General features: G+C 47.7%; 1 protein-coding gene across 7 annotated transcripts in view; it reads right to left on the reverse strand.

Annotated features, from left to right (window-relative positions):
• Nucleotides 1-27,309, reverse strand: part of FRMD4A (FERM domain containing 4A) — a 367,728-nt gene that overhangs the window by 15,134 nt on the left and 325,285 nt on the right. For all 7 annotated transcript variants that reach the window (XM_036400308.1, XM_036400309.2, XM_036400310.1 and 4 more), the window contains 6 exons: nucleotides 27,016-27,092; nucleotides 22,263-22,401; nucleotides 16,304-16,445; nucleotides 7,856-7,989; nucleotides 4,388-4,510; nucleotides 1,113-1,341 (listed from right to left, as the gene is read on the reverse strand). In XM_036400308.1, the coding sequence (XP_036256201.1) occupies nucleotides 1,113-1,341; nucleotides 4,388-4,510; nucleotides 7,856-7,989; nucleotides 16,304-16,445; nucleotides 22,263-22,401; nucleotides 27,016-27,092 (844 nt within the window). The remainder of the gene's footprint in view (nucleotides 1-1,112; nucleotides 1,342-4,387; nucleotides 4,511-7,855; nucleotides 7,990-16,303; nucleotides 16,446-22,262; nucleotides 22,402-27,015; nucleotides 27,093-27,309) is intronic.

Genomic DNA, 27,309 nt, shown 5'->3' on the forward strand with positions numbered 1-27,309 from the left:
GTGACTGAGTGCTCAACTGCACCATGGTCATTGTCCACTGAGTCTTAGCCTTAAGCAGTCACCCACGCCTTCCTCCCCCCAGAGAAAGAGGCAAAATTCCTATGAATGGTTGACTCAGCCCACTCTCAGGCTGGGAGGGCAGAGCTGCAGGTCAGGTCTCTCAATAGCAGGCTGCCTTCCAAGGAGCTGCTAAGTCTTTTCAATAACTGGGGATTAAGACTGAGTAACAACAGAGAGCTGAGATCCCCAGAGGATGCAAACTGGCACAGTGCCATTAGTGGGATTTACATCTTGCCCTTAAGGACTCTGGGTTTGATCCATCTTAAAATGATCATCCTGCTGCTAACTAAAGGCTCACACCAAGTATAAGTTCTGTGGAATTCAAGGAAACTTTTTGGAGCATCCTCAGCAGCAGCAGTAAAAGCTCTCAGGTCCTTGGCATGCAGATATTTGAGCTGCCTCCCCCAACCTGTGTCCTCATGGCTGTCTGTTATCTCAGACTGAGGTGCAATTTGGTACCCAGGTCACAAATACAGCAGCTCTAATCTCAGTTCCTGCACAAAAGCACAGAGAAAAGCTCTGCAAGTCAAAGGGAAAGGGGAAAATCCACAAGGGAGAAAGAACCACGGCAGAAAGTCATGGATTTCATGAAAAATCAATCAACAACCCAGTAAACCATAAAGTGCCCTGAGAATCACACTGTTAAAAAAAGAAAATGAAAAGAAATATTTGAACACAGCAATGAGACTGCTCCCGCTTTGATTTTACAGATGCCTTTGAGCTAGAGAGCTCAGCCCCTATCTGCTAACATTAATTACATTTGTACTGCACTGCTCTGGAGGAGACACCAGGAGAGCAATTTCACAGGTGAACAAAGGAGTCACAGCCTGCTCTGCTGACACCCTGATCATCCACAGCACACCACAGCTTTGCTGCTGTGACCCAGCACATCCCTAACGCACAGCACCCTCTGACAGCACCCTTGGGGCCCTCCAGGCAGAACAGGGAGGAGGAGGGAAGGGAAATTTGGTAAGAATTTTGCTCCCTGCCCTCCACAGTGATGCTGTGGGCACCAAGGTGGTGTCACTTGGTGGGCACCAAGTCCCACTTACCATCTATGATCAGGGAGGCTCTCTGGGTTGGCTTCTTGCCAGATTTGATGCGGTACTCGTTGATGGCATTCTCAATCTCCTGCAGTTTCTTCAGGGCATTCAGGTAGGATGTCTTCCTCTGCTTCTTCAGCTTTTTGCTGACATTGGGGTCGCTGGCCAGGCGCCGCGCAGCCTCCGTGATCTGGGACTGAATGGCAAATTCCCTCTCCAGGCGCTCCAGCTCTGCCTCCTGGTGAAAGGCCAGTGGGTTCTGGTTACCACCAAACTCTCTGAGCCCACCTATGTGGAAGATCTCCAGAACCTGACCAGTGGCCTTCAACAAAGGCTCTCCATCAGCAAAGCATCCACAGTCATGCTGCTGCCCTCAGGGCCTCTCTGAGCATACCCATCTTGCCTTCACCTGCTCTCAAAAGTGCCTGGAAGCCCAGCTGGTGGAAGGGATGACCTACACAAGGAGGACATGTGTGCTCCAGCCCTAACCATGGTGTGCTGTCTGGCTTTTCAAGCAGTTCAATATGGCCAAATTCACATTCATCCTTTTACACCCATCTCTGGGTTACACCTGCCACCCACCTGCTCCTTCTCCCTGTTTTCTATCCCCACATTTGAGCCCCATTTGATTTCACTGCTATGTATTGATGCAAAGCCACAGCTTTATCCTCCTTGACAGGTTTGTTTGGCACCCACCAAACACTTTGGGGTAAATACAAGCTGAAGTAATTATGGGCTGCTGCAACTGATGGCACCAGAAAATTGTCTCCTCGAGTTGCCAGCCAGGAGGGTGATCTCAGAGCCTGCAGTGTGCAACAGCAAGCTCTCTGTATGCCAGAAAGAACCAGTGCCCTCAGCATTAGCCCTTGCAGGGCCTCAGCTGAGTTTCTGAATGCAATCAGGTGTACCCTGAAAGCTACCTGGCCATTTTTGGTTATCCTCCAAAGATAAGGGACTTAGGACAACTTATGCCAAAGCATAAGCTGATATAGAGCTTCCCAGTCTGCACAGGGACCCCAGGCTGTGAGCTTCAAAGGGCCTGGCTAATCTGCAACGGATCTGGCTACCTCCCCCAGCTCAATGGAATTAGTCTGCTAGAAAGAGGAACCCAGTACACTGCAATTTAACAAAAAAAAATAAAGAAAAGACAAGTTTTTCTACTTTTAGTGAATGGTGAGACAGTCATATATTCCTGAGATCCCTGTTACCAAGTTCAAATCCTCTCTTTGTTCAGCAGCAGTGTAAGAGCTGATGCTGTGTGATTTAATCAGACTGAAGCATTCTCTGAAGTTTTTATTCTGGGTTTCTGGCTTAAAAAATATACTTTTGCTATCAGTGGTGAGTCAGCATTGCCTTAGAATTCTAATTATCATTTCCCTCACTTCACTGAAGAGTGAACCCACCTTCTATCTTTTTAACAGATCCTTTTTTGCTTTGAAGACTTTATAAACTCTGTTAGTGCCAGACTTATTAAAAGTGAACTTGACATGATGGGGTTTTAAGGCCTGGAATCTGATTCATCATCTCCTGGTAAAAGCCTTCCCAGAGTCAGGAATTACAGACCAGGTAAAGGTGATTACCAAGAAAAAAACAAGACCCTTCCCTGCAAGTCTTGATCTGACAAAGGTCTTGCTAAAGATATGGTGAGCTTGATGTGAGAGCTGTTATTTCAGACCTTCACAGATTCAGCTCTAAATCATTCAGTATATCCTACGAAAAATATATTAATTTTCCTCCTGTCCATAATTGTCTATTTTCCTCCAGTGAGGCCCCTATAAATAAAGCTCTAGGAAATGAGAGCAATCATCTGCCTTCAGATGGAAGTGTCTTGCTTCAGGTCCTTGTCACAGCTAGTAATTTCAGTCCTGGATTTGTGTGGTTGAGGGAATATTTCACCATTTTAAAAAAATTGATTTTCCAGTGTTTGCACTTGCTGAAAAGTGCATGAAAACCATTGGTACCCTCCCTAAATGCTTTCAAACTGGCAGCCAAACACAGCTCAACATCATTCTTCGAGAACAGAAATTTATGGTTTTCAACACAGCCTTAAAATTTGACAGACGAAGAGAGAGGCAGAGAAAAAGCGGAGTCAGCATGTTTGGATTTCTGAGCACCTGCACTGGGGAGGAGCTGCTTTACCTTCCTGCTCTCCACACCTAATCCTGCCACTGGAGTAAGGAGATTCCTCACCCTGTGGCCCCAAAAGCTGCCCTGTAGCAACAGGAGCTGGGGAAGCAGGAGATCAGGTTATAACTGAGCAGCCAACAGACTGCAGGGGTTTTAGGAGTAATTCAGCTAAGACATGCTTCCCTTTGAAAAGCTTAATTAAAGGTGCTAGCTCATGAATATTTGACTGCGGTGGAATTCCTCTCCCAGGCTCCATTGAGAACAAAACTAAAGAGCTCCAGCTGTTTATTTTTTCAGCAGAAGGAAAATGCCAACAAAACGACAAACAGTTAATTCCCTGGCTGAACTGAGCCTCAAACCACACAGTCACAACCAGCTTCAGTCTCCCCTCCCACAAAAATAAAAAGGAAACTCAAGACTGGAATATACACAAGTGTCTTGAGACAAATGTGCCTCCACAGACAATAGTTGTTCTGTGAATCTGGTCCTGCCCTACAGCTGCTGCAGGCCTGTTTTCACAGCCACGGTTCAGGGCACTGACCCAGCACATTGTGGGAGCAAGGAAGGGAACAAACACTCCCTGGCAAACTTAGAAAAATGTAACTCCAGCTCCCCATAGGTAGGGATGAAGGCTCTTTTGTTTAAGGACTGGGGAGCAAAATGCTTTTATCTCGCTGTGGCAGGGCTAGGATGGATAATGGTGATGCTTTTCTCCCTGGTTAGAGGGGGCCTGAATTTGGATTGCTACTGGAGTGGAAAGCAAGAGGCTGTTTGCAAAAACAAGACAGGCAGAAGCAGGGCTCAGATGACCTGGGGGGCTCCTGATATTTTCCCAGCTCACACAAATCACTGCACTTTGTCACCAGAGCACTTGCACTGCCATGGTCAGTTGGTCACCCAGGCTATTTCTGTTACCTCTAGAAAAGCAAGGGCTGAACCTCAATCATTTCACCTTTAGTCTGAAGGAAATTACCCAACTCGCTCACTCCTTCCCTATTGTGATGGATATTAAAAAAACTCACATGGGTACTGTGACCAGTTACAGTAATTTAAAATAAAAACGACCATGGGACTGATGGCTCCTGTGTGATGCTCACTGGACACCTTAGAAACCTGAGGTGGGGACACGTGTCTGGAAGGGAAGGGCACAGCCTCACCTCTCCTTTGGGCAGGATTTTCTGCTCATCCAGTTTAAAGGCAGTTCCTATTCTTCTCCTTACAATAGGTGGCTCCTCCCCAGGATCCAGGGGGTATTCTCGTGGCAGCTTCCCTGTGAGCTCCTGTAAGCAGAAAATGCTGTTAGTGCTCTGGGAAATCCTGCAGCACAGCAAAGCACACCACCACTCCTGTGTGCCCCTAAAATGACAGGTGCTCATTAACAACATATCCAGTTCAGCCAGCTGATAAACACACAGGAGAGCACTCAGCCCTGTAAACTCAGAACCTAGCACTGAGGGTGGGGACCTCCTCTCTAACCTGTGCATGAATACAGAGCTCTGTGGCCTGCCCTGGGCAGGTCTGTAAGTGGTGCCCAGCCCCAGGGTGTCAGGGCCTGAGGCTGAGCAGGCTTGCAGCACACAGACTTTCATCTCTGCTGCAGGGTGAGCAGGAACCAAGAGCTCCTATCTGCTCTGCCCTGCTTCTGAGAGGGGTGAGCAGACCCCAGAGCCTTCGTGCAGGATGCAGGTCTGCTGAGTCAGAAAGCTGCAATGGTAACAGCCACACAGGTTATGACCTGCACAGAAAAACATTCCCACCTGATTCATGACGTGTCTGAGAGGAATGCAATGGAAATGGTCACTAAAAGCAGTGCCTGGTACCTCATTACCTGTCTGATAACACTTCATGTATTAGAATGCTTTCCAAACCTCAATGATGTCATGGGCAGCTTTGGAGCAATTATTAGCTGATACTCTGTCAGACTGATGGGGTTATTTGCAAAGATATGTTCAAGATCTGAAGCAAACCTCACAGAATTTCAGAATAAGTGGATAACAGGAAGCAGCACCTCTACTGATGTTAATGCTGTGGGGTTTTTGTCCCAGGCTACACAATACAGGCACACACATCTGAACTGAACGCATTGAACTGCCTAGAGAAAAAGGCAGAAGCCTGACTACCAGCACAGCCCAGACTCCTTGTACTCAAAAGTCTCCCCATGAAGGACAAAAGGCTTTTGTGCTCCTTAGCATCAGTGTTGAGAGGATCCAGCTGGCAGAGTAACCTAAATCATCTGAATCCCAAAGAACAGCAGCTGACCTTAATGTGAGTGTGGGTGCACAGCCCAGTCCCTGCCTGCCCTGGCCTCTCCTCCACTCCCTAATGGGGTTTTTTCTTTCTACTCTTTTCAGGTCACTTGGAAACAAGGACCTGGTGTTTTCAAATCCTCCCTTTAAGCAATTCCCAGCAAAATGATTTTGCAACAGAGCTCTGTGATGATGTGCACAGCCCCCTATTGCAAGAGGCATGGCTGCAATATCAGAGTCCCACTCTGCAATGCCCCTCCAGCCCTGTGGAGTTATTTCAGTTTTTCTTTCAAAATGTGTTCCTTGCACTGTGGCTCTAAGCACTGCACCAAGATACAGATTCCTGTAGCCTGAGGGCAACAGGGATATTTTCTTTATAACTCCTAATGTGATATGAAGCAGGGCAGTGGGTAAAGAGTTAATCTTCTGTAAAATCTGTAAAGATCAGAGCAGAACAAAATGAATGTGAACTTCCATGCTGCCTCCATAAGCTAGAAAGTATTCAAAGGCACGATCATGCAATGTAATCTAAATTAATAAGTAACTGGAGTAGTGATGGCCCAAAGTAACCTGATGCCAGAGTTATGAATGGTTCTGGCCATGCTTTCTTAATTATGCCCCCACTTTTCTTAATTATGCCCCCACTTTTAACTCTTTTTTATCTCCTGGTTTGCCACCCTCTTCCTCTGTTTTGACCATTTCCATGCCAAAGCAGAAAGGAAGAAGGGCAGCCTGAAAGGAAGCTTTCAACTAGCAGCTGCTGATGGATGAGCTGAAGGGTTGCAAGATGGGGTCAGATTCCAAGTGTCCATTAACTGCCTCTCTCAAATCACCTTTGGAAAGCACTAACACTTTCTACCAGCTCTTAATGTGCTGACAGATGGGCTCTGGCCAGTCCTGCCACAGCACATTAAGGAGTTACTGCTCCTCATCCCCAGCTCCCTGCCCCAGTGGGAGCTTTTGCCTGCATCCTGCTTGCTCCTGAAGTGCCTGAGGCTGCAGCAGAACCAGGGCTGGTGTTAAAGGGAAGGCACTGGGCTGTGAGCTCCTGCAGCTGTGGCACAGGCACATCTTCCCCTGCATCCGGTGCTGCTGCAGGGATTAGTCATCAGCAGTCAGGCAGGGTTAGCTCAGGGTAGTAAATTCCTCTGGGCCAAGTAGAGCCTCCAGACCTTGACAGTCAGCCCCTGAAGAGCTGTGATTTTTTTCCTGTGGATGATCTCAGCTCAATGGACTTAGAGATTGGATCTGATCCTGTGACCTTTCTCACAGCACAAGTTGTTGGCTGAAATCAACCAGGACTTCTCAGGTGGGAAGGGATTGCTCCCATGGAGTAAAGAATGGGAACAGGGGCAGCAGAGATTTCTGCTGATGTTCTTTGTTGAGAGGTATTTTCCCCAACTTGTTCTTTTTGGCATTAAAACCATACATTAATTGAAACAAAGTGCAATGAGACCTGAATCAGTGACCCGTTTCTCCCATTTTTGTCAAAAGGTAGATACCCATCAAACATTAAGCAAGAACTGGAAGACCTCTGTGCCACTGTCTGCAGCCAGCTTCCTGTTGTGTTACATGTCACAATTTGTTATTAAAATCAGATACACAGGCCTGGTAAACATGGGAGGATTGCTGAATGACCTGAGTACACTGCTGCTAATCTCCACACACAGCTGCAACAGACTTGTGATTTCCCCAAACATTAAACTGGTCACTAAATGGCCTCCTATGTACTCCAAAATGAGCTGGCAGGTAAGTGGGAAGGTTATGAGTTCCTGAGCTGTCCTGCATGACCTGGGATGACCACAGTGCTTCCTCTTTGCAAGATCTGTCTCCACACTGGCATTCCTTTCCAGCAGTGCCAGAGCTGACTGGATGAAGGCAATCTACATGGAGCAGATAAGACCTTGTGTGCTGTATGGCAGAGCGTGCTTGGAGAAGAAAAAAAAGCATGCAAAGTTGGGCCTGCTCCAAGAAGAAAGTGTGCCAGCCTCGGGGCTATTTTTGCTAATGGAGTAGAAATTCTCTGAGAAGTGATGACCAGCACATAGAACAGCCTTCTATGGCATTTAAATAGCAGGACATTCTTATCAAAGTTAGTAAGAAGCCTGGCTGAATCCAAATTATTCACAATTTCAAAGAGCAAACATGGATGCTGAGCATCCTCCTTGCCCCAAGCCAACAGGGCACCCAGCTGATGTGGGGAAAAAAGCCCTGGACTTTGCAATCTGGGGTTGAAACAGCTGGATCTCCCTGAGGCCATTGTACAATTGTAAGAGGTGACTGTGGAAGGAACCTCATCTCCTGGCCCCACCCCAGCTCCAAAGAAGCAGCTGTAACAAAGCAAGAAGTGTTCCAGGCTATAAAGTGTCCAGCACCCACCGCTTCCCGCAGGCAGAGTTTCTTCAGCTCCTCCAAGCGCTGGCGCAGCGTCTCTTCCAAAGCTTCTTGCCTGGACTTCAGTGCAGCCAGCATGTCTTTCTTGGCAGACTGAGAACTGTCTGACTCTTGGGAACCTGTCAATAAACAATGATTTCACTAGGCCAGCTGACAGCAGAACACACATCTGGAGTGCCTGTAATTTTACCACAGCCTGGACGCAGCCCTTCCAAAAAGAAATTGGACTGTGACATGAAGCAGGTGTTACCCAGGCACTTTTGTTTACAGCAAATCCTAAATGTTTAAGCTAACAGTCAGAGATTCAACAGTGGAGCACATAAAGACATTTGTAACCATTATCTGGAAAAATAAAAGCAGCAAAATTATTCATCTAAAGATCTTAGAGGAAACCCACATACAATTCCCAGGAAACTTCCCAATTGTAAAGTACAGTTTACAAAACCCTGGAGAGGCATTTTTTGGAAATTAAATCTGGGAGAAACCATTTGACAATACAGCCTACTTCTTAAGAACTGCAATTATCCCAGCAGCAAACATGTAATTCAATCCACTTACAAGGCCCGTTCTATGAAAAACTGTAATGGAACAAAATTACCTAGGAAGATTCCAGTAAAATACACCAAAAAACCCCAACCATAGCTCCTTCTGGGGTAGTAGCTGTTTCTTGTGAAGGTGTAGGTCGAGATATTTAACTGCATGTCCAAATGGCTTGGCTTTTCAAGTGGCAATTACCAGCAACTCCCACTGAAGTAGGTCTGTGCATTAAGTCAGACTCTTGCTCAGATGTCATGACAACATTTGTAATTTCAGCTCTTCAGGGGAACTTTTTGATGAAGTAACCTCATTCTTTGTCCCTATGTTTCCCCCTCACACAATAAAGGATGGATATTCTCTTATACCTCCTTTTGCTGCTGGTGTATCAATAGAAACATTTTTTTTCAGCAGTGACCTGTTCCCTGCCCCTCCTGAGCAATGGCACAGAGCAAGCAGACCTTTATTATCTGCAGCAGTCAGATACAACAGGATGCTATATGAAATTTTCTGTGCACCTGTCATCAGATGGGGGTTAGAGGGGCCTCCAAGCATTCAGTGAAAGCACTCAGACCAAGGAGGTTGAAAAAGCTGTTATTTCACAGAGCTTTGGAGGGAATCTGGGAACAATTCTTTATTTTGGCAGCAAAACAGTGAAATTTGTGCTTTCAGCTTCATCTTTCATTGCTACTATTCCAGCAGACCATTAAAGCTAAATTGAAAGGGGATTGAGGCAAAAATTGCCACAGGGCAGTTCTGCATTGGCTCAGGGGGAGCAGAGACTCTCACAGATCTTTTCCACCAGTATTTTCTGCAGTTTTCATGAAGGAAGATAGCTGGCATTTATTCAATGAAACACCTTACTTACACCTTTTACTGGGCTGTCCTGAAGTGGGGGTGGTGGAAAAGATCTCTCTAAAGGTCAGCCAGGATGAGCATTATCCGACAAAGGAGGAGAACCTCACAGTAAGATGTTTGTGTAATCGCTGTAGTCATCCTCATTTTATTTGTTTGCCCTCATAAAGCAGCAAAACTCAACTCTGCAGACATCTCTGTGCTGAAAGAACTTGATGGGACCTTCTAGAGGAGCCCTGTATTTGCACTGGCAGGGAAACTCCTCTCCAGCACTCAGTAATTCTGAATAGTAACCCTGGTGAGCAGTTACTAGAAAAAATGAACTGCTGATTTTCTTCATGGACTTGTCAACAAACTGCAGAGTCCTGGTAAAAAGTTGCTCATGATTCCAGCAGATGTTTTGAACCTTTTTCTTTTTTTCTTTTCTGACAACTTTAATGACCTATGTTTCCCTTTCAACTGCTCTTCCCCTTTCCTTCCTCTGTCTGCTCCATACCTCCACGGCAGCCTCAGATTTATTTTTAAAAGCTATTCCTTTTTGCTGTGTGGGTTGCCACAGCAGCTACACAGAAACATTTACAAGCATCTGGCCAGCCCCCTGTGCTGATTTGGGGTATGCCCACAAGAAGGAAACAAAAGGCTTCTGGCTGAGCTGGTAGGGACCCAAATCAAGCCCAGACAGTTCACAGCATCTGCTCCAGCTGTGCTCTCCCTGTGTGAGAAGCACGCTGCTCTCAACCCTGACACAACTGGTGCACATTTTGTCCACTGAGTGCCCATTTTGCCATCTTTTTCACTGCTCCCACAAAACAAAGGAACTGGAGGGGACCTGGAAGCATGCTGTCACATTCTGAGTGAAGCAATGGGATTCCTGCTGAAACCAAAGTCATTCGCTTGTTGGCACTAATGTTTGGTTTTGAATTTTTATTTCAAAGCTGAATTATTTTGCAGTGTATTATTAGATTTTTACTGGCTGGATTCTCTGCTTGTTCTCATGGGTGAAAAGGAACTGGTAACTTGATTAGTCAAGAGAACCACCACTGTATGAGATGACTGTAAATGAGCAGAGAACAATGCTTTGTATTGCTGGGTTCCTATGGCTTCCATTAGAGGCATTTTATTTATAAATATGTATCAATCCTACCTTGAATAAGGCTGTGATCAGAGATCCACTTCTAAACCCAGTGGCAATTGACCCAAAAATGTCATGACAAATCAAAATACCGTAAAAACAACCAAGAAATAAACAAAGACCAGCACAAATCAAACCAATCAAGCAGCTACTACCTTAAATCAGCCTTATTAGATATGGTCACTGAGTCATGGCTGCCCAGTGCCTTCCAAAGGGGATCAGCAACAGAGAAAAATCAGTCCTGAGAGATCAGTCCTAACACAAGAGGCTCCTGCTGCAAAAGAAATGGTTGCCTGGGAGGCTTTCTCAGGTGTTTTATCTCCCACAATTAGGGTTAATTCCTAATGCAGTAAATGGGAGAAATGTTGCTGAAATATATGATTTTCCTATATGGCATTTGAACCTTTTTGTGAAAATTATTTTTCAGCCTCCTTCCCATTCGCAGTGCAAGGATTTACCAAACTCTGCATTTTAACACACACTTCTGCAGAACCATCTGATGTCCCTAAAACAAAAAGGGTTGTGAAAATACACCAGGCAGCAGGCACAGAGCCTTCTCTCTGGTGGGCACCAGGAACCTGCTGCACTGGGGGCTGGTTTTATGTGTATGTGCCCTTTCTGTCTCAGCATACAGGATGGGACACAGGCCTTGGTGACCTAAATGTCCACTTAATGCCCTACTAATTTGTGGAAGCAGCACTCATCTTCAGCACTCATCTTCATCACATGGCCTCTCTGAGTGATTTCTTCATCCACTGACACTCAGGAGAACATGGGCTGAGAAATGTAGGGGGAACATGGTCCTCCCTGTCCAACTCCTTCTCCAGCAGAATTCACGGCTGAACTTCACCAGTGCTAACAGGCTGGGTTCTGCTCACTTCCATACTGGTGAGGTCAGGACAGTCTTGGTGATGTTGAAGGGGACATGCAGCACACGGGTCACACCCCTGAAGGATCTGGTCCAGTGTTAGGCAGGTACAAGTCTGCTGGGGTCCAAGACAAGCTTTGCTTTAAAGCCTGCCAAAGGGGTGAGAGCAAACACCACTTTGGAGAGAAGAGTCCTACCAGTGACTCATTGGTTGTATTTCCTCCATCTATTGTAGCAGAGTGGAGTCAACTTGGAAAAGGGATGAATGAGAAGGATGAAAACAAGCAGGGAGGACAGATGGAATGCTGAAGGGCAGAGAGAGCCAAGTCTTGGTGACAGCAGCTGTGAGGGGAGAGGAGAGGAGATGCAACAAGGTGGCTGAGCAGCAGCAAGGCAAAAACATCCAGGCATCTCTTCTCTTTCTCATTCTCCAAGTCTTCTGCTCCAGGAAAAACACATCTAAATATGGCAAACCCTTCACACTACATCCGGCTGCTGGCTCCAGCTCGCTGGCATTTGGCTCAGGTCCCTGTGGAAGGTCCCCTGAGCAGGGAGAGAAGTTTCCCCCACGCTCACTCTGTGCCAGAGCCTGGGCTGACTCACTGCCCCAGGATGTCAGTGCACAACCAGCAGCAGCCCCAGACAGCCCCTATCTGTGCTCTCTGCCCAACACATGGATTTCCTCTGCAGCGTGGTATTGAAACAGGATGACCCCTGTGGCAGGGAGAAATGATGAGGAGGACTCCAACTTATCAGAAGGCTAATTAATTACTTTATTATACTATATTGTTCTATACTATATTACACCTAAACTGAATCTGCCAAGCATTCAACTCTGCACTCAACTGCCCTCCTCTCGTGACTGTCAGCCGACAGTCCCGACACACACACACACACAGTTGGCCCTGATAGGCTAAGGAAACAAAACACCATCACTCTGGGTAAACAATCTCCATATTGCATCCTACTTTGGCACAAACACAGGCACAGCAAATGATAAGAATTGTTTTTCTTTCTCTGACATTCAGAGAATGTGAAACCCAGAAATGTTCTTGGGAAGAATTGTGCCTTGCTTTTCTCTGTGAAGAGAAATGTGGCGACACCGCGGGAGCTCAGCTGGAGCTGCTCCACACAGGATGAGCTCAGCTATCCTGTGGGCTCTCTCCTTCACCAGCCCTGCACTCACTCCCTCCCTCCCTCCCTCCCTCCTCGTGGGTGCTGTGTATCTGCTGTATCCGCTCCAGCAGCCGCCGAGTGCTCCAGCTGGGACACAGCCCCGCCGGATGCTGCGGCAGCGCTGGGAACTGCCTGCCTGGACTCTGCTGTGGTGCTTGCAAATGTAAACAGCCCCTGCACAGGAAACCTCCACTGCTGCAGAAGGAATGGGGCTTGGGCTGGAGGCTCCTTGAATGTGCCCACAGAGCAAAAGAAGAGATGCTCCTCTGGGTGTCTCCTCTGCCCACAGAGATGGAAGGTAGTCTGGACTTCAGTCCAACTGGTGTAGATGGATAATGAGATGATTGGCTCTCGCAATTAGAAGATAACTATTGTGTGAATATTAAGAAAAGGGATGTATAGTTATGTTAGTGATGTATAGTTATGTTATTCTAGTTTAGATGTCCTCTGTCCTCCCCATAGTTCCCTTTTCCCCTCCTGTATTGTTGCTATCAGACAGCCAGGGTTGTCTAGGACAGGTGGAAAGAAGGCTGCACACGTGTCCCTTACTTGGGGCAGTTGGGAATGGCAAAGCTTGGTGCTTAGGGAGCATGGCAACACCTGACCTCCAATCAAGCAATCTCCACTGATAAATGGCACAGAAGAGCTGACTGGCAGACTTTGGGAGGGGCCAGGGCTGGCTGATGTAACCCCCCAGGGGTATAAAAGACTGAGCATCCATCTTGAAGATGAACTGGCTGCATGCTATGCACGAGGGGCAGTTCCCAGCACTGCAGCTTTTTCCTTTGTTGTGTTTTTGTTAAGGTTTAATAAACCTTTTTACATTTTCAAAGTGAGCAGTTGTCTCTCACACAACCATAACCCAGAAAACACAGGGCTCCTCACTAGCTTGGAGACCTGCAGAGCTCTTATGGCACAGACTCCGAAGGAAAAATCCACCTTAGAACCAACCTGGTTTTGTTCTGCTGGCTTTGATTTGGTTCCTGCCTGTGCAAAAGCAGAGATTTCACTCACAGGCAAATCTCTCCCCAGATGTCCAGGGATGGCCCACAGATCCTGAGCAGAAGATCCCTGAACTAAATCACAGCAGTGCATTGTCCTAGGGAGGCCCCTTCAGATCCAAAATGAGGTCAAAACTTAGAGTCAGCTTGTCAGAAATGGACTTTGGCATCAAAATTACAAATCTGCACTGGACAGCCTGAGATCAAGAGTGTGGGAAAAATGGAGGAGCTGAGGCTTTGGTCTTGAAGTGCTGTGATCAAGAGGAAGCCACTTCCCAGGGTAAGACTCCATCTCCCCTCTGCTGTCTCTTGAGACTGTAAGTGATGTGGAGCAGTGACTGCCTTGTACTGCACAGCAGGATCTTCTCCAGACAGTGTGACAGCTGGAAACAACAACAAACTTTTCCTTGCAGACTTGCTGCAAGCCCAGGGGAGACATGCCAGTTTTGGCACGCTCCTCATGGCTCTGACAGCCCCCCCAGTGAGGAGGAGTGAGATGGAAGGAGGAAATGACTACAATAATTTTCAGGAAAAAAAAGGACTGAGAATAGTAGGGAAGTGGGGGCAAACAGAGATTCATTCCTGACCTTGTGATTTCAAGTCACTTGAGGTATTTATAGCCTGGAAGTCTGCTGTGGCCACTTAATCATTTGCACTTATTCTCTCCAGCGCGCAGGCTGTACTGTGATAACCCATCATTGTTGTGGTTGTGTGCTGATAATCTTTGGCACAATGGGAGGAAACACAAAGCCTGGGACAGAGCCAGTGACTGTGCCCAGTGGGACAGACATTGAATGCCCCCTCCCATCCAGTGGGACAGGGATGGGCCACCTCCACCAGCCAGGCTCGAGGGAGGGGGATCTTGGAGCACAGGAGTCTGAGTGTGGAAACAATCCAAGGCTTCCAATTCCCTGATACATAACCTGTGCCAGACATTTTCTCCAAATACTTTCTTGTAGCTGCTTGTAGCAGCAAACTCTGAAGCTCTCCTCAACATTTTGGGGAGAGCCCTGTCCTCAGAGCTGGCAGCTCTGAAGAAAGGCACACAGAGGCAGCTGGCCCACCAGCAGCACCTTGACAGAAACAGAGGTTCACACAATTCTGTGAAGGCACCCAGGCAGGCAGATCCACTCCAGGACTGAAGAAATGACTCACCTGGTCCATGAACTCTGGGTGGGTCTAGTCACTAGTGCAATTCTGGTGAGTCTACAAACCCTGTGCTCAGCTACAAAGGTGCAGGGAGCACAAAAAGTTCAGCTCCCAGTTTGGAATTTCCATACACTTAACCCTGAGAGATGCTGGGCCTACACCAGCTTTTCTGGGCCTGATTTTTTGCTGGCTTTCACATGGCTACTGCCCTCTCCAGGTGCAAGAGCAGAAGCAGACCCCAGTGGGGTTTTTTTTGGTTTTTTTTTTCCAGGAACATAAAAAGTCCATGTATTAACATGGAAACAGGATTACTACCAAGTAGCTCTCACAAACTTAGGAATGGTGCCCAGGAGGCTGAGATCTTGGAAAGACCTTAAGAGCTTTCTTGGGGTACTTAACGTTATTTACTTTCCAGCAGCAGAGCTGGAAAAAATGCCAAACAAACAAAGACTTCCAACAACCTGACACCAATCTGGGAGCTGCTGAGCTACTGCAACTCCCCAAGCGATGGGAGGCACAGACAGTGGATTGTACACTTTGTCAGGAAGAGCTCAGGAGCAGAAAGGCAACTCTGTTTGCAGGCAAGGCAAGGAATTGCACAGCAAGCAGCTCTGGAAGCACTGCACATTTTAACCCCTTCCTGAACACTTTCCAAGCAGGGTTTTAAAAGACATGAGGGATACAGCGATGCAAAGCTAATCTACTACATCAGTGTGGGTTCAGTTTTAAAGCATTTGCATTCTTAGATAGACTCTTCCTTTGTCCAAGCCTGAGAAGGGTATTCTCTGCTGTTACACATCTCAGCACATTTGGTTTTGATAAACTGAAGTGATGCTTAATAGAAGGTATTTAATTGTCTGAAACTGTTAATTATGGTGATCCCAGAAACCTTGCCCTCCTGGAAAGCTCACCTAAGCAGCTTCAAGCTCTTTGCTAAATATCACCTGCTGATTTAAGCCTGCAGTGACATTTCTCACTGTTTTACACACAGCTTGCCTGGTTCAGACTGACAGAAAAGTATCAAAGAGTCACAGCCTCCTGACCCACCTTCTCCAGTCCTTCTCTCCTCCTGCTCTAGCTCTCCTCTGCATCACCTTCTCTTGGGGTTCTCTCACACATGACATCTTCCTCACACAGCAAAGTGCTCTAAGCCACAACAAGAAACCTTCAGGACCCCTGGCACTAGTTTGGCAGAGTGCTAGGGAACAGTTCTGTTGAGCCTGGGATAGCAGCCAAATCCCAGCAACAGAGAGGCAAAGCAGATGTGCACTCAGTGAAGACACTCTGTCTCAACAATGCTGAGGAACATCACCAGTTCCCAGCCTCAGTTTCCCTTGTGAGCTGCTCTAGGTGACTGCTTCCCCACTGCTGGCTGGGCACTCCTTCACAAACTCATCTGCTTCAGGATCAGCTGGATACCAAGGGATGGTTAGGGTAGAAATTGTGAAGAGAGACCAGGTTTCAGCTGGAAATTGAGAGGTTGGAGATGACATCCTGGAGTCCAGGAGGAAACGAGTGGTGGTGAAGAGAGAGGGGGAGGCTGCTGCCTGTGCTGTTTGTGGAGCAACGTGCTGAGAGATGGACTGCCACCTGGACAGACAGAAAGGCTAAAGGGAAGTGACTTTCATTTCTGCAGTGCAGCTTCTGGCTGCTCCCCATTTACCATGGCCATGGCCCTTCCCACCATACTCCCTCCAGTTACAGGACAAAGGACCTACCTGATGACAGGAGACTCCCGCTGCTTCCACTGATAATTTTGCCTTTACTCCCCATGTTGGCCAGCTTTGAGGTCTTGAGGGTTCCAGTTTCAGTCAGGTCAATTGCAATCTCACTCAGGCTTCTTGCAGCATGAATCTTGGACTGGAAGTGGACACAGGCGTTAGTAATGATTTAACGCCTTTTGAAAGCTCACAGAAATAAAAAGACCTTTTGCTGTGGCAGGAAACAGGCCTCAACAGCAAACTGGGATTATTTTACAAGAATAGAAGCAATCTGGCACAGTATTCACTGCTGTACTTTTTACATTCTTAAGTGGGTACAATTCTGGCATTGCTTCCTGTTTGGGTTTTTCTCTGCTTTGCCATGCACATTTTTCTCTCTTAAACAAAGGATGTATGGGGTGACTGTTTTACCACATACAATAAGAAACCTTCAGAAATGCCATCATAATAACCAGCTGAAAAGCTCAAAGGACCATCTCTAGCATCTAAAGGAAGCCAGAAGGGGCCTTCACAAATCATCAATAAGCTTTGGAACAAGACACAGTGAGGACATGCCTTAAATGGGCTGTCGTGAGAAGCTGGAAGAAAATACTGACAAGAAAACACATTTAGGTTATTGTCCAGACTAACAAACTGCATGCAATGCCCCTACTGTGAGGGACCTCTTCAAAGCATTAACATCACTCTAGAGGAAACAACAGCCAGCCCAGCTCAGTAACTGGCCACATTAAGGGCATGGCCATTGTTCCCCACCAAATGTCAACAAGATTGCTGAAATTTGTAATTACAAGAAAGTAAATAATGCACAGTATATAAACCTAGAGAATAGAATAGAATAGAATAGAATAGAATAGAATAGAATAGAATAGAATAGAATATTATATTTCAGCTGGAATGGACCTCCAACAGTCATCTCAGCCCACTGCTCAAATCTTACAAGCCCTGTGCTTCTGAGCTTCAATTAATCTGTCCTTGCAGGGCCACTGACCTGCAATTTTAATTTCCCAGAACACAGAAATCTGTTGGCACATTTTGCCAAGACTCTCCAACTGCAAGAAGAGTTTTATCCAAAAGGGGGTGAAGCCCCAGTTCAAGATCACTTGAGCATTCACCTCTGCACCTTCTCAAGGCCAGAAGAGACTCAGCCCTGGCCATACAGCTGAGGAGATGGGCACATCATTACTGTGCTAACAAATCAAAGCTGACTGATGTTCATATAGAGGGGTGTGATCTGTTCCCACTGGAAATAACATGAAACAGGACAGCAAGGAATGCTGGTCATGATGGGATCTTCAGTGTTACTGCACATCCTCAGGAAGAATAAACTATTCCAACAAGAACTAAACCTGAACTGATGGCTGAGTGGTCACTACTGAGCTTCTTAGTTCAGTTACTGATGTGTTGTGGGGCTTTGGGTAAGACACTTAAGTTCTTAGTGATCCCCACCTCTGTTTGCATATCAGTGAAATAATAAGGGAAGGAAAATGTCTCCCTGTAGCACACTGTATTTTTAAGATTAATTTAAAACTGCAAATGAAGACAGCACTGGGAAAGCCTTACACTGAAAACATCCTCAGAAGTATTATCATAATTTAATATTCTTGGGTATTTATAGGCTCCATCACTGCCATTCTGAGGAACCGAAATGCCTCACAGCTTATTTCCTCAACAACCCCAATATCAGGGCACGTGTTATCACTTGTTTGCAAGAGTGAACAGTGCAGTCTTTGTGAGTGCAGAGGCTCAACTACTTGATAAGATATCAGAGCAGATCAGTCAACCAGTACTGGCCCTCTTCAACTGATGTTGTAACCAGTTAGACACTTGTCATTTTCAGCAGTTCATCCCTAAAATCAGCCCCAGGAGAAGGACAGCACTCTTTAGCTTCTTGGATCAGATGTTTCTGGTCAGAAAGAAGGCCTGTGAAACATCTTCTTCAAATATTTCTGGAAAGTTAGCTCCAGGTGAAGAGGAAAATCACTGCTTTTATCTAATGAGATTTCCTTCTACTGAAGTCTTGATAAGGAGCCTAAGCATGAACTGCTGTCTTGCTGCAATGCCAATCCTTTGGAGGTAACAAGCCTTCCAACTGCCTTTGTCCTGCTGATAAATCTTCTGCAGGTATAACCCTGTGTATCTGTAGGGTTATGTGTACTTTGTATAACCCCAGGATCAGCTACATGCAGTGATCAAACCCAGTGTCTGCCTGACCCAACACACTGAGTCCTGGCAGTGGATGCCTCAGAAAGGCAGAAACCCCAGGTCTGCATGGACAGATCCATCTCTCCTGCTCCATGAAGCAGTGGTTTTCCTGTTTTATTCGGACAGTTACAGCAAGCAGCCCTGTAGTTTATTTCCACTCATTTTCAGAATGCAAATTAGGGCACAGTCTGGCCCTACCTGTCTGACTGGGCACCAACCAAAGTGCTGAGTGAGGGCAATGTGGCTGCTGGGTGCTGATGTGGTTCCTGGCCAAGGAGCAGTGGCTGGAGGTGTACCCTATACAGGGCAAATGAAAAAGTGATATAAGACCAAAGCCTGGCATCCCTGGGGCCAGGAGAGAGGAAAAACAAACCAGCAGACAGGATTAGCAGGGCAGAGTGAGCTTCCTCTGCAGAGGGTACAATTCAAACCTGCTGAAACCACAGGAGAAGGGTTTAGATCCAATATTGCAGTTGTGCTAATGGTGCCCTGCACTGAACACTGCAGATGAAACATCTCCTGAATGGAATGGGGTTAATTTTCCTTGCTGCTCAGTCCCTGCTGCCTCTGCTGCCGACAGCAATGCCAGTCAGCATTGGGTGGTCTCGTGCATTGGACAGGCTCTCAGCAGCAGCAGCAGCAGCAGCAGGAATCAGAGCAACAGCTCATTTCACACAGGCCACTGAGCAGCAGCCAGCTCTGGCCCGTGCAGGCTGTGTGCTGCAGCACAGCACTGCAAAGCTGGGTTACACCCCATTAGTGCTCCCCCGAGCCCCACAGTCCCTCCAGGCTCACAAATTTGAAAGCACTTAGCACAGACCTGCCAAGTCTCATTTACATGGAGGGAGACTGGCTCATTCATGAGTCATTTCAAAGCATGGGGCCAAACTGATCCCCAGCGCTGTTCTGACAGGGTCAGAGGGTGAAGAAAAATCCGTAAGTGAAATGAGGAAGAAGATGGACACTAGGGATTAATTTATCCCTCTTGCTACAGTGATGGGGCTTTGCTGGAGGTGATTTTTTGAAACCCTTGGCCTATTTTCTACCAGTTCATTCAGCCAAAAAGCCTTGCAGCTTGGAGGAATGTGGTGTTGAAAATTCCCACAAAATGGGACTTCTCAAGGTTTCTAGGCCAACTGTTTGATTGACTCAGTGCAGTCAACAGAGCAAAGACATGCCTTCAAGTCCTGCTGCATCTGTCTCCCGAAAAAAAGGGAAGCTGACAGGAGTTCTGCATGCTGACAAGCTCACTTGGGAAGCTGGGGATCTTTTCAGTCTCCATGCTACGCTTGGATTGCAGGGAGAGAGAGACAGATCAGCAGGGAGCAGACGCTGGTTCCCAGGGAGCTGGCAGGAGTTCAGCATGGAGTGAGGCTGGGACCTCACTTGCAAAAAGGTCACAATCCAGGCTAAGAGGATTTTATTTCTTTTTAAAATCAAGTGAAGGGTTTTCTTTCCAGTGGAGCTGTTGGTCCAGATCCAACTGGTGCCCAGTTATGTGAGGAGCAGAGTTCAAGCTTTCTTTATCACTATGTCACATCTCCCATCATCTAATCTGTATCACTGGAGAAAGGCTCAGCTGTACAGTGAGCTCCAGCAGGCCTTTTCCTCTAAGTTTGTTTTTGTTTTTCTTTCTTTTGTCAAAATGATACGAAATGCCAAGTTTGGACATGAAAGGAAGGAATATCTAAGTTTTGCTTTGAAGTTGAGGATTCAATTGAAGTGGGGCCTGAGATTTAAGGGGCTGCAAACCCATGTGACCTGAAACTCAATAAATGTTTGTCTAGGCCCCTGAGAGCTGAACCAAAGACATTTCACATTTTCACATCACCCCACTCTGGGGTATGATTTACTATTTTCCCAAAGTTTACTATTTTCACAAAGCTCACATGAGCAGTGTGTCCTTGAAAGGACCAGCAGGATGAACTGAACAGATCAATTAAAATTGATGGATCTATCAATATTGACAGTGTCATGTCAAATATGAGGACAACAGATGAAAGTATCAGTTCTCTTAAGAGAAAGGGACAAAAATATTTGTATGCTTTAACTTCAAAGCCTCAGCATGACCACTGGGATTATTGTGACAAAGCATGCTGACATGGTCACAGACGTGACAGGTTGACAAATGAGGGCTGGTGGGTGGTTCTGCCTGTAGGAGTGTGAGAGAGGGGAGATAAAATTGAAACACAATATGCCAACAACAAAAGGAGTCACTGAAGGGAAGTCCTGGGTGTTTCAGAGACCCAGTTTCTTACCAAAGAAATGGGAGGAGGAGGGAATCTCCTTTTGTTTGTTGGTTGCTTGTGACCTAAATACCTTGCAGCTAGATCAGCAAATCTATCTGGCTATAAGTAAAGAAAAATAAACTTCTATTTGCTTGAAATTTATCCCTGAGTTGACAGAGAGGACTATGCACTGCCCTGATGGTCCTGAGCAGAGAAGGGGGACAGGAAAGCTTCCCTTGGTATCAGTGAGTATTCAATTTTGTCCATATTACAGCTGGCACTTAGGCAGGGCTACATCCCTAAATTCAATACAGCTTACAACAACTACGGTGAAACCTGGATTTTTGCACTAGATGAGACATGGCCAAAGTGAGTGCAACCATGCCCAAGGCATCCAAAAGCCCTACCCCCTCTTAAATAAAGTCACAGAGCTTATGATGGGGAAAGCAATGTCAGAAGGGCTTAGAGCAAGTGGGACTAAGAGCACACTCATGGCCCTCCATATAATTCCAGAAAGCCAACTCGATTCATTTAACTGACAGAAAAAATAATGCACTAAAGAAAAGCAGGAAAAAGAATTATTTTTCTGCCAGTTTAGTGGGCTGAACTGGCTTGTGAAGGGACCTGATAGAGCCAGGGCCTGAGCAAGGAAGGGCACACCTCCAGCCTGAAAATGCATGCAGTGCTTTCAACAATAGCAAGATGTTAAGGTTGTTTCAGGCATTCGGAGGATCATCACCTGCACATTCTGCCACTTCACCAGAGATGAGGACCAATGCAGGTACCCACTCAGTGCAGGCTCTGTCTTCTCTGTGAAGCTTTACACCAGCATGCTCATATGGAAAGGGAAGTCTGCCTGAGAAGTCTTTTCTCTGTATCAAAGTAATCTCAAAGTGATCAAAGCAATCTCCTGCTGCTCTGGGTATGCCTAAAATTACTGATGAAAAGAACTAAGAGGAAGAACACATACTCCTCTGGTTTCAAGGTGGTTTCTTTTGTGTGTTGCCTGGCTTTTTGTGCAGCACCAGTTTGTGACAGCTCCTTGTACAGCCAGGCTGTCCGGCCTCCTGCCCCCCTGCTAAAATAACATCCCTACCCCTCCTTTCTAGGAAAATACAATAGTAAAAATCAAGGCACAGCAAGAAGAATTCAGAGACAGTTGTAGGTTGTGAAGCTACTTTGAACTCAGTTATTGGAAGCTGCCCTAACTTTATGACAGACGTGGAAGATGTGGAAACCATCCAGACAGGGATGTTGACCCCATCTGCTTGCTAACTTTGGCTCCTTCCATTTGGCCACAGTTCAATACAACCTTTTCCTCAATCCTTACTCCCATAGGCATGAATTTGAATACGAATTTTCTCAATCTGGTCAAGACTAGAAAATATCTTCAGTCAATTCACCTTTTTTTTGATCTCAAGCAGAAAGGGAGGGCAGGAAAGAAGCCACCATCTGGACATGATGTGGCTGGGACTGTGGGGAGTGAGAAGGACTCACTCATCACAACTGGCACTTGCCATGCTTACCTTGCTTTGCTTCCTGTCCAGGTAGAACTGATGTTGACTAATGGCCATAGCCCAGATGGACTTTATTAATGCTGGACAGGCGTACCACGTATGCACAGCAATGCCACTATGCCCAAAAGTCCTCCTGGTCACAGATGCCCTGGAGAGAGAAAAGAATGAACTGGGGTTACACAAAAGTTTCACCAGATTGCTTTCTGTAGCAGAACCTGTCACAGATCTCATAGTAAAGCTGCTGTCTTTACTGTGTACACCCTTGTCTTAATGGGAAAAAACGCTTAGAAACCAGCAACAAATATCTAATCAAGCCAGGAGAGCATTTACTTCAAATATCTCCTCAAGACAGCAATCTCCAAAGGACTAACAGTAAAGATCATCCAGTTTGTCCAGCTCAGACTGTATCCCTGGGTTTGGTTGATGTTGACTTGCTGCATATCCCAGGGGAGCCATCAAGGCCAAAGCCTGCATGAATCTCTATGTCTCATCACATGCAGAGACATCTGAGCTCAAGTCCTCACACCCTCCACTGCCTCCCAAATATTAGGATCCAGGTAACAACTAAAGATCCACAGGATCAAAGGCTGTTTTAGGGAGTGTGAGAGAAACTCTTCATGAACCTTGCTTTCCCCACTTGTAAACAGATGTAGCAGGATTTGCCACATGGCATGGGGGCAGGGAGTTGTGAGGCTCAGAGGGGGCTGCCTAGTGCCCTGGAGAGAAGAATGGGACTCAGTGATTAGCTGAGTGAATTTAAAAACAGGAAAAATAAGAGCTAAATATTTCCTCTCTGGGACTCCCAGTTGTTCTCAAACATTAGCAAAAAAACACAGGTTAGGTTTCCCCGTGCTTTCACAGCTGTACAAACCTGCTTGATTATTCCTCCCCATCCCTCAAAAGCAACCCCACCAGCAGAGCCCCTGACACCAGCAGAGTGCACATTCAGGCTCTCAGCCTGAATCTCTGGAACTCCTCCCACTGCAGGGATGGAGCTCTGGCTGGAATAAACCACACCACTGACCTACAGAGCCCCAAATAAATGAGGGCCTCCTCTCCAGTCTGTTTGGATGGGTCTTGTGGTAGAGTAGGATTATGAAATGATGTGACATGGGTACAGAGGCTCACTCAGAAATGTGACACTTTTAGGGACATGGATGTTGAAGAGGGACCAGTGCAAGAGACAGCCTGGGGTGTGCTACAGAGGGGTGCCAGAATCCACAGTCAGCAGGGACTCTGAGCCATGCAGGTGTGGAGGTGACACTGCAGGATAGCCCAGGAGCTCTACTGTGCCATGCAAGGGGGAGTCAACTCTTTCACCAGCACTCACAAGTCCTCAAGCCTGCTAAGGTTCCCCTCCTGCACCTGTACCTGCATTGGGCACCTCTCTTCTGGGGCTTGTGGGCCACTGCCTTGTCCAAAGTTGAACATGGAGCGGTGAACAGTTGAAGAAAGTTGTGATAGAGCCAAGAATGAAAGAAAACCAGAACTCTGCAGCAAAATGAGAATTACTGGCGGTGTTCAGTCTGGGAGAGGGCTGACAGCCATTGCATCAGGGCTTTTTCACTGCTTCAAAATGTGTTAAAGTCAAATTATGGAGTTACAAATCAGAGTGAAATTTCTGAGAAAGAAGCTGTGGCCAACGCAAACAAGGTCTGAGACAAGTGGGATCTCATGTTTCAGTGTTACCCTGTGCTGAGTCCTTTCCTTGTGAATGGTGCTAGAGACCTTGTCCTATTACCAGTATTGTTCTTGTCAGAAAAGTCTCCAGGGATGCAACTGATGGTGCTGGGCTGCCTCATTTCTGTCACTGGACAGGGAATGAAGGCTGTGCTGGGAGATGTTCTTGAAGTTGAGACTGGAGAGTGGATCCAGCTCTGGATGCTTTATATTGGTCTAAGGACACAAACCACCACAGCACACTGGCACATAAAGCTCTGAGGAAATTAAGGCACTCAAAAATGGGCTGAAGCCTTAATTCTGGTGTCATACTATTCAGTTCAAACACAGTTACTCCTGAATTCTTAGAAACATATTCTGCAATTCATTCATCTTTTCACTGTAGAAGCAGTGATTTCTATTTTTTTTCCTTTTTGGAATCTGTACATCTTTTCCACCAAAACAGCAGACTCCATTTGAATGTCTGCAGACTGTTGGTCAGAGCTGTGGATTTGCTTTTCACAGCTGTGTTTGAAGACCTGAAAGATATGGATCATGGGTGTTTTTTCCACTACTTCCCTCCATGCATGCTACATGTGCTATGGAACTAATCCTATTGATAGCCCCTAAAATGTATCATTTTCCTCCTTCATGGGATAACTAACTGCAGTGAAAGGAGGTTAAATGGCTTGTTGGGGACAGGAAGCCACGGGCAGAGGCAGGGCTTAAAAACATACATTGTGCTGCCCAGCCCTGGCCACAACCACAGAGCTGTGCTCGCTCTCCTGACTGTGGCTTCGCTGACTCAGGCTCTGGTTTGGCTGGGAGGAGAGGAATGTGGAGAGAGCACTGCGTTGGCTACTCCTCCGCCTCCACACACTGAACAACTCCTTGCAGGAGTCCATCCCGCATGGCTGGGAGACTACAACCAGAGCTGTCTTCCCACCATGCCACTGCAATGTGCTGTGCTGCATTACAGCCTGAGCAGCAGCTCCACCTGGGTGGTGCCACTCTGGATACAAAAAGCAATGAAAATTAGACAAAATCCAACCAAACTAATTCCTTTGTAGCAAGAAAGTACAAGGCTGACAGCCGGGGACAGGGCTTTGTCCTCCTGGTGTTGAGTCAGAGAAACAGAGCAATGGAATAAAGAACGGAAGCTCTTCCGTGTCACTAATTCCTATAATCTAAATACAAATGAGAGAGAAGAGGCTGCTCTGTGCAGTCACATTTCATGCACGACATCGAGTTGCAAATGTCACCATGATTTTAAGGTCCCAGGGCTATTTCCTTTATTTTTCTTGCAACTGATCCTTCAGGAAACAGGCAGAACTCAGGGCACTCAGGGGCTCCTGGCTGCTGGTTGCTCCCAGCACACGTTTCTGACGCCTCTCCAGCTGCCGGAGCCTCGGTGGGGGGAGATATTCCAGCTCCTGCTGCTGGAATATCTCCCAGTGTATTCTCGACTTTGGGAATTCACTCTGCTAGATTCCATGTGACTGTTTACATGCTTAATATTAAGCAGATGCTTAGAGGTTCTGCTGACCTGGAGCTGCACAATGACATGAGCTGCTTTTTACTCAGAGCTTTTTTTAACAAATGCACCTATGCAGACAGGCACCGTTGTACTGGGGTGGCTGTGCTCATATCAGGGAAAATAAGGATAGAAACTGCATGCAAAATTCCCCTAATAAAAGTACATCTATTAATACACAGATAGGCATGGGAAACAGGTGAAACTGGATCACAGCTGACTGATCACACTACTACCAGCAACACATCAAATCAATCTGGGCAGAGAGATGGTTTCCATCAGTGGCATCTATCATACTTACAGTGCAAACGAGATATTGCTTTTAGTCAGAACTACTTTCAGAGCCATACACTCACTGTGTGCAGTAACCATCCAGTAATGCAAACACACCAGGGGTGCTGAATGCACTGATGGGATGCGGCACAGTCCCTTGAACTCTCACATTAGGATTCCAAAGTAAGAAAAAAAAAAGGCTCCTGTGCCAAAAAGACTGATGGGCTTTCATCCAGGCTGCCGGTGGTAAACCTCTGGTTCTGTGCCATTGCTTTCAGTTGCTCTACTGAATATTTATTTACAAAGAAGCGTGTGAGTACAAAATCTGGCGCTCATCTCAGGGCTCTGAGCGAAACACGGGAACAAGGCAAATCCCCCTTTCATACACGAGGGCGGCCAGCACTGCAGCTGAGGCACCGGGGCCACACAGTCCCAGGGGTCACAAGGTGCCAGAACAGAGGGAAGGGGAAAAAAACCCGCTGGGAGCCGAGGGGAAACACATCCTCAAAAACGCACACCAGAACCCGAAATGTCCTGCTGAAAGGAAGCAGCAACCCGGCTTGGTACCCGCTGCCTCCCTTGTGAGTTCCCCAGCCACCAAGCACAGCGAGCCGCGCACAGCAGCGGGAGCAGCACTCGGCTCACCCGGCTCGGCACTGCACAGCTCAGCTCAGCCCGGCTCGGCACTGCACAGCCCGGCTCGGCCCGGCTCGGCACTGAACAGCCCGGCTCGGCACGGCACAGCCCGGCTCGGCACTGCACAGCTCAGCTCAGCCCGGCACAGCCCGGCTCGGCACGGCACAGCCCGGCTCGGCACTGCACAGCCTGGCTCAGCCCGGCTCGGCACTGCACAGCCCGGCTCGGCCCGGCACAGCCCGGCTCGGCACTGCACAGCCCGGCTCGGCACTGCACAGCTCAGCTCAGCCCGGCTCAGCCCGGCTCGGCACTGCACAGCTCAGCTCAGCCCGGCTCGGCCCGGCACAGCCCGGCTCGGCACTGCACAGCCCGGCTCGGCACTGAACAGCCCGGCTCGGCACGGCACAGCCCGGCTCGGCACTGCACAGCTCAGCTCAGCCCGGCACAGCCCGGCTCGGCACGGCACAGCCCAGCTCGGCACGGCACAGCCCAGCTCGGCACTGCACAGCTCAGCTCAGCCCGGCTCAGCCCGGCTCGGCACTGCACAGCCCGGCTCGGCACTGCACAGCTCAGCTCAGCCCGCTTCAGCCCGGCTCGGCACTGCACAGCCCGGCTCGGCACTGCACAGCCCGGCTCAGCCCGGCCCGTCTCGTGGCTCACCTGCGCGGATCGTGCACCTCCACCGAGAACTTCTTCTCGCGGAAATAGAGGTTCTCCAGCTGCCTCCATTGGAAGATCTGCAAGGAGAAGAAGGGGATGAGGCGCCTCCGCGCGCTCCCTGGCCCGGCCCAGCCCAGCCCAGCCCCGCTGCCGGCGCTGCGGCGGGAATGCCCCGCTGTGCTCCGCCCCGGCCCCGCGTCCCGCCCGCCTGCACCCGCGGGGCAGCCCCGGGGGCGGGCAGCGGCCTCCGTCCCTCCCTCGCTGCTTCCCTCCTTCCCTCCCTCCCGCCCGCCG

Source organism: Molothrus ater, chromosome 5 (assembly GCF_012460135.2).
Source record: "Molothrus ater isolate BHLD 08-10-18 breed brown headed cowbird chromosome 5, BPBGC_Mater_1.1, whole genome shotgun sequence".
NCBI lineage: Eukaryota > Metazoa > Chordata > Aves > Passeriformes > Icteridae > Molothrus > Molothrus ater.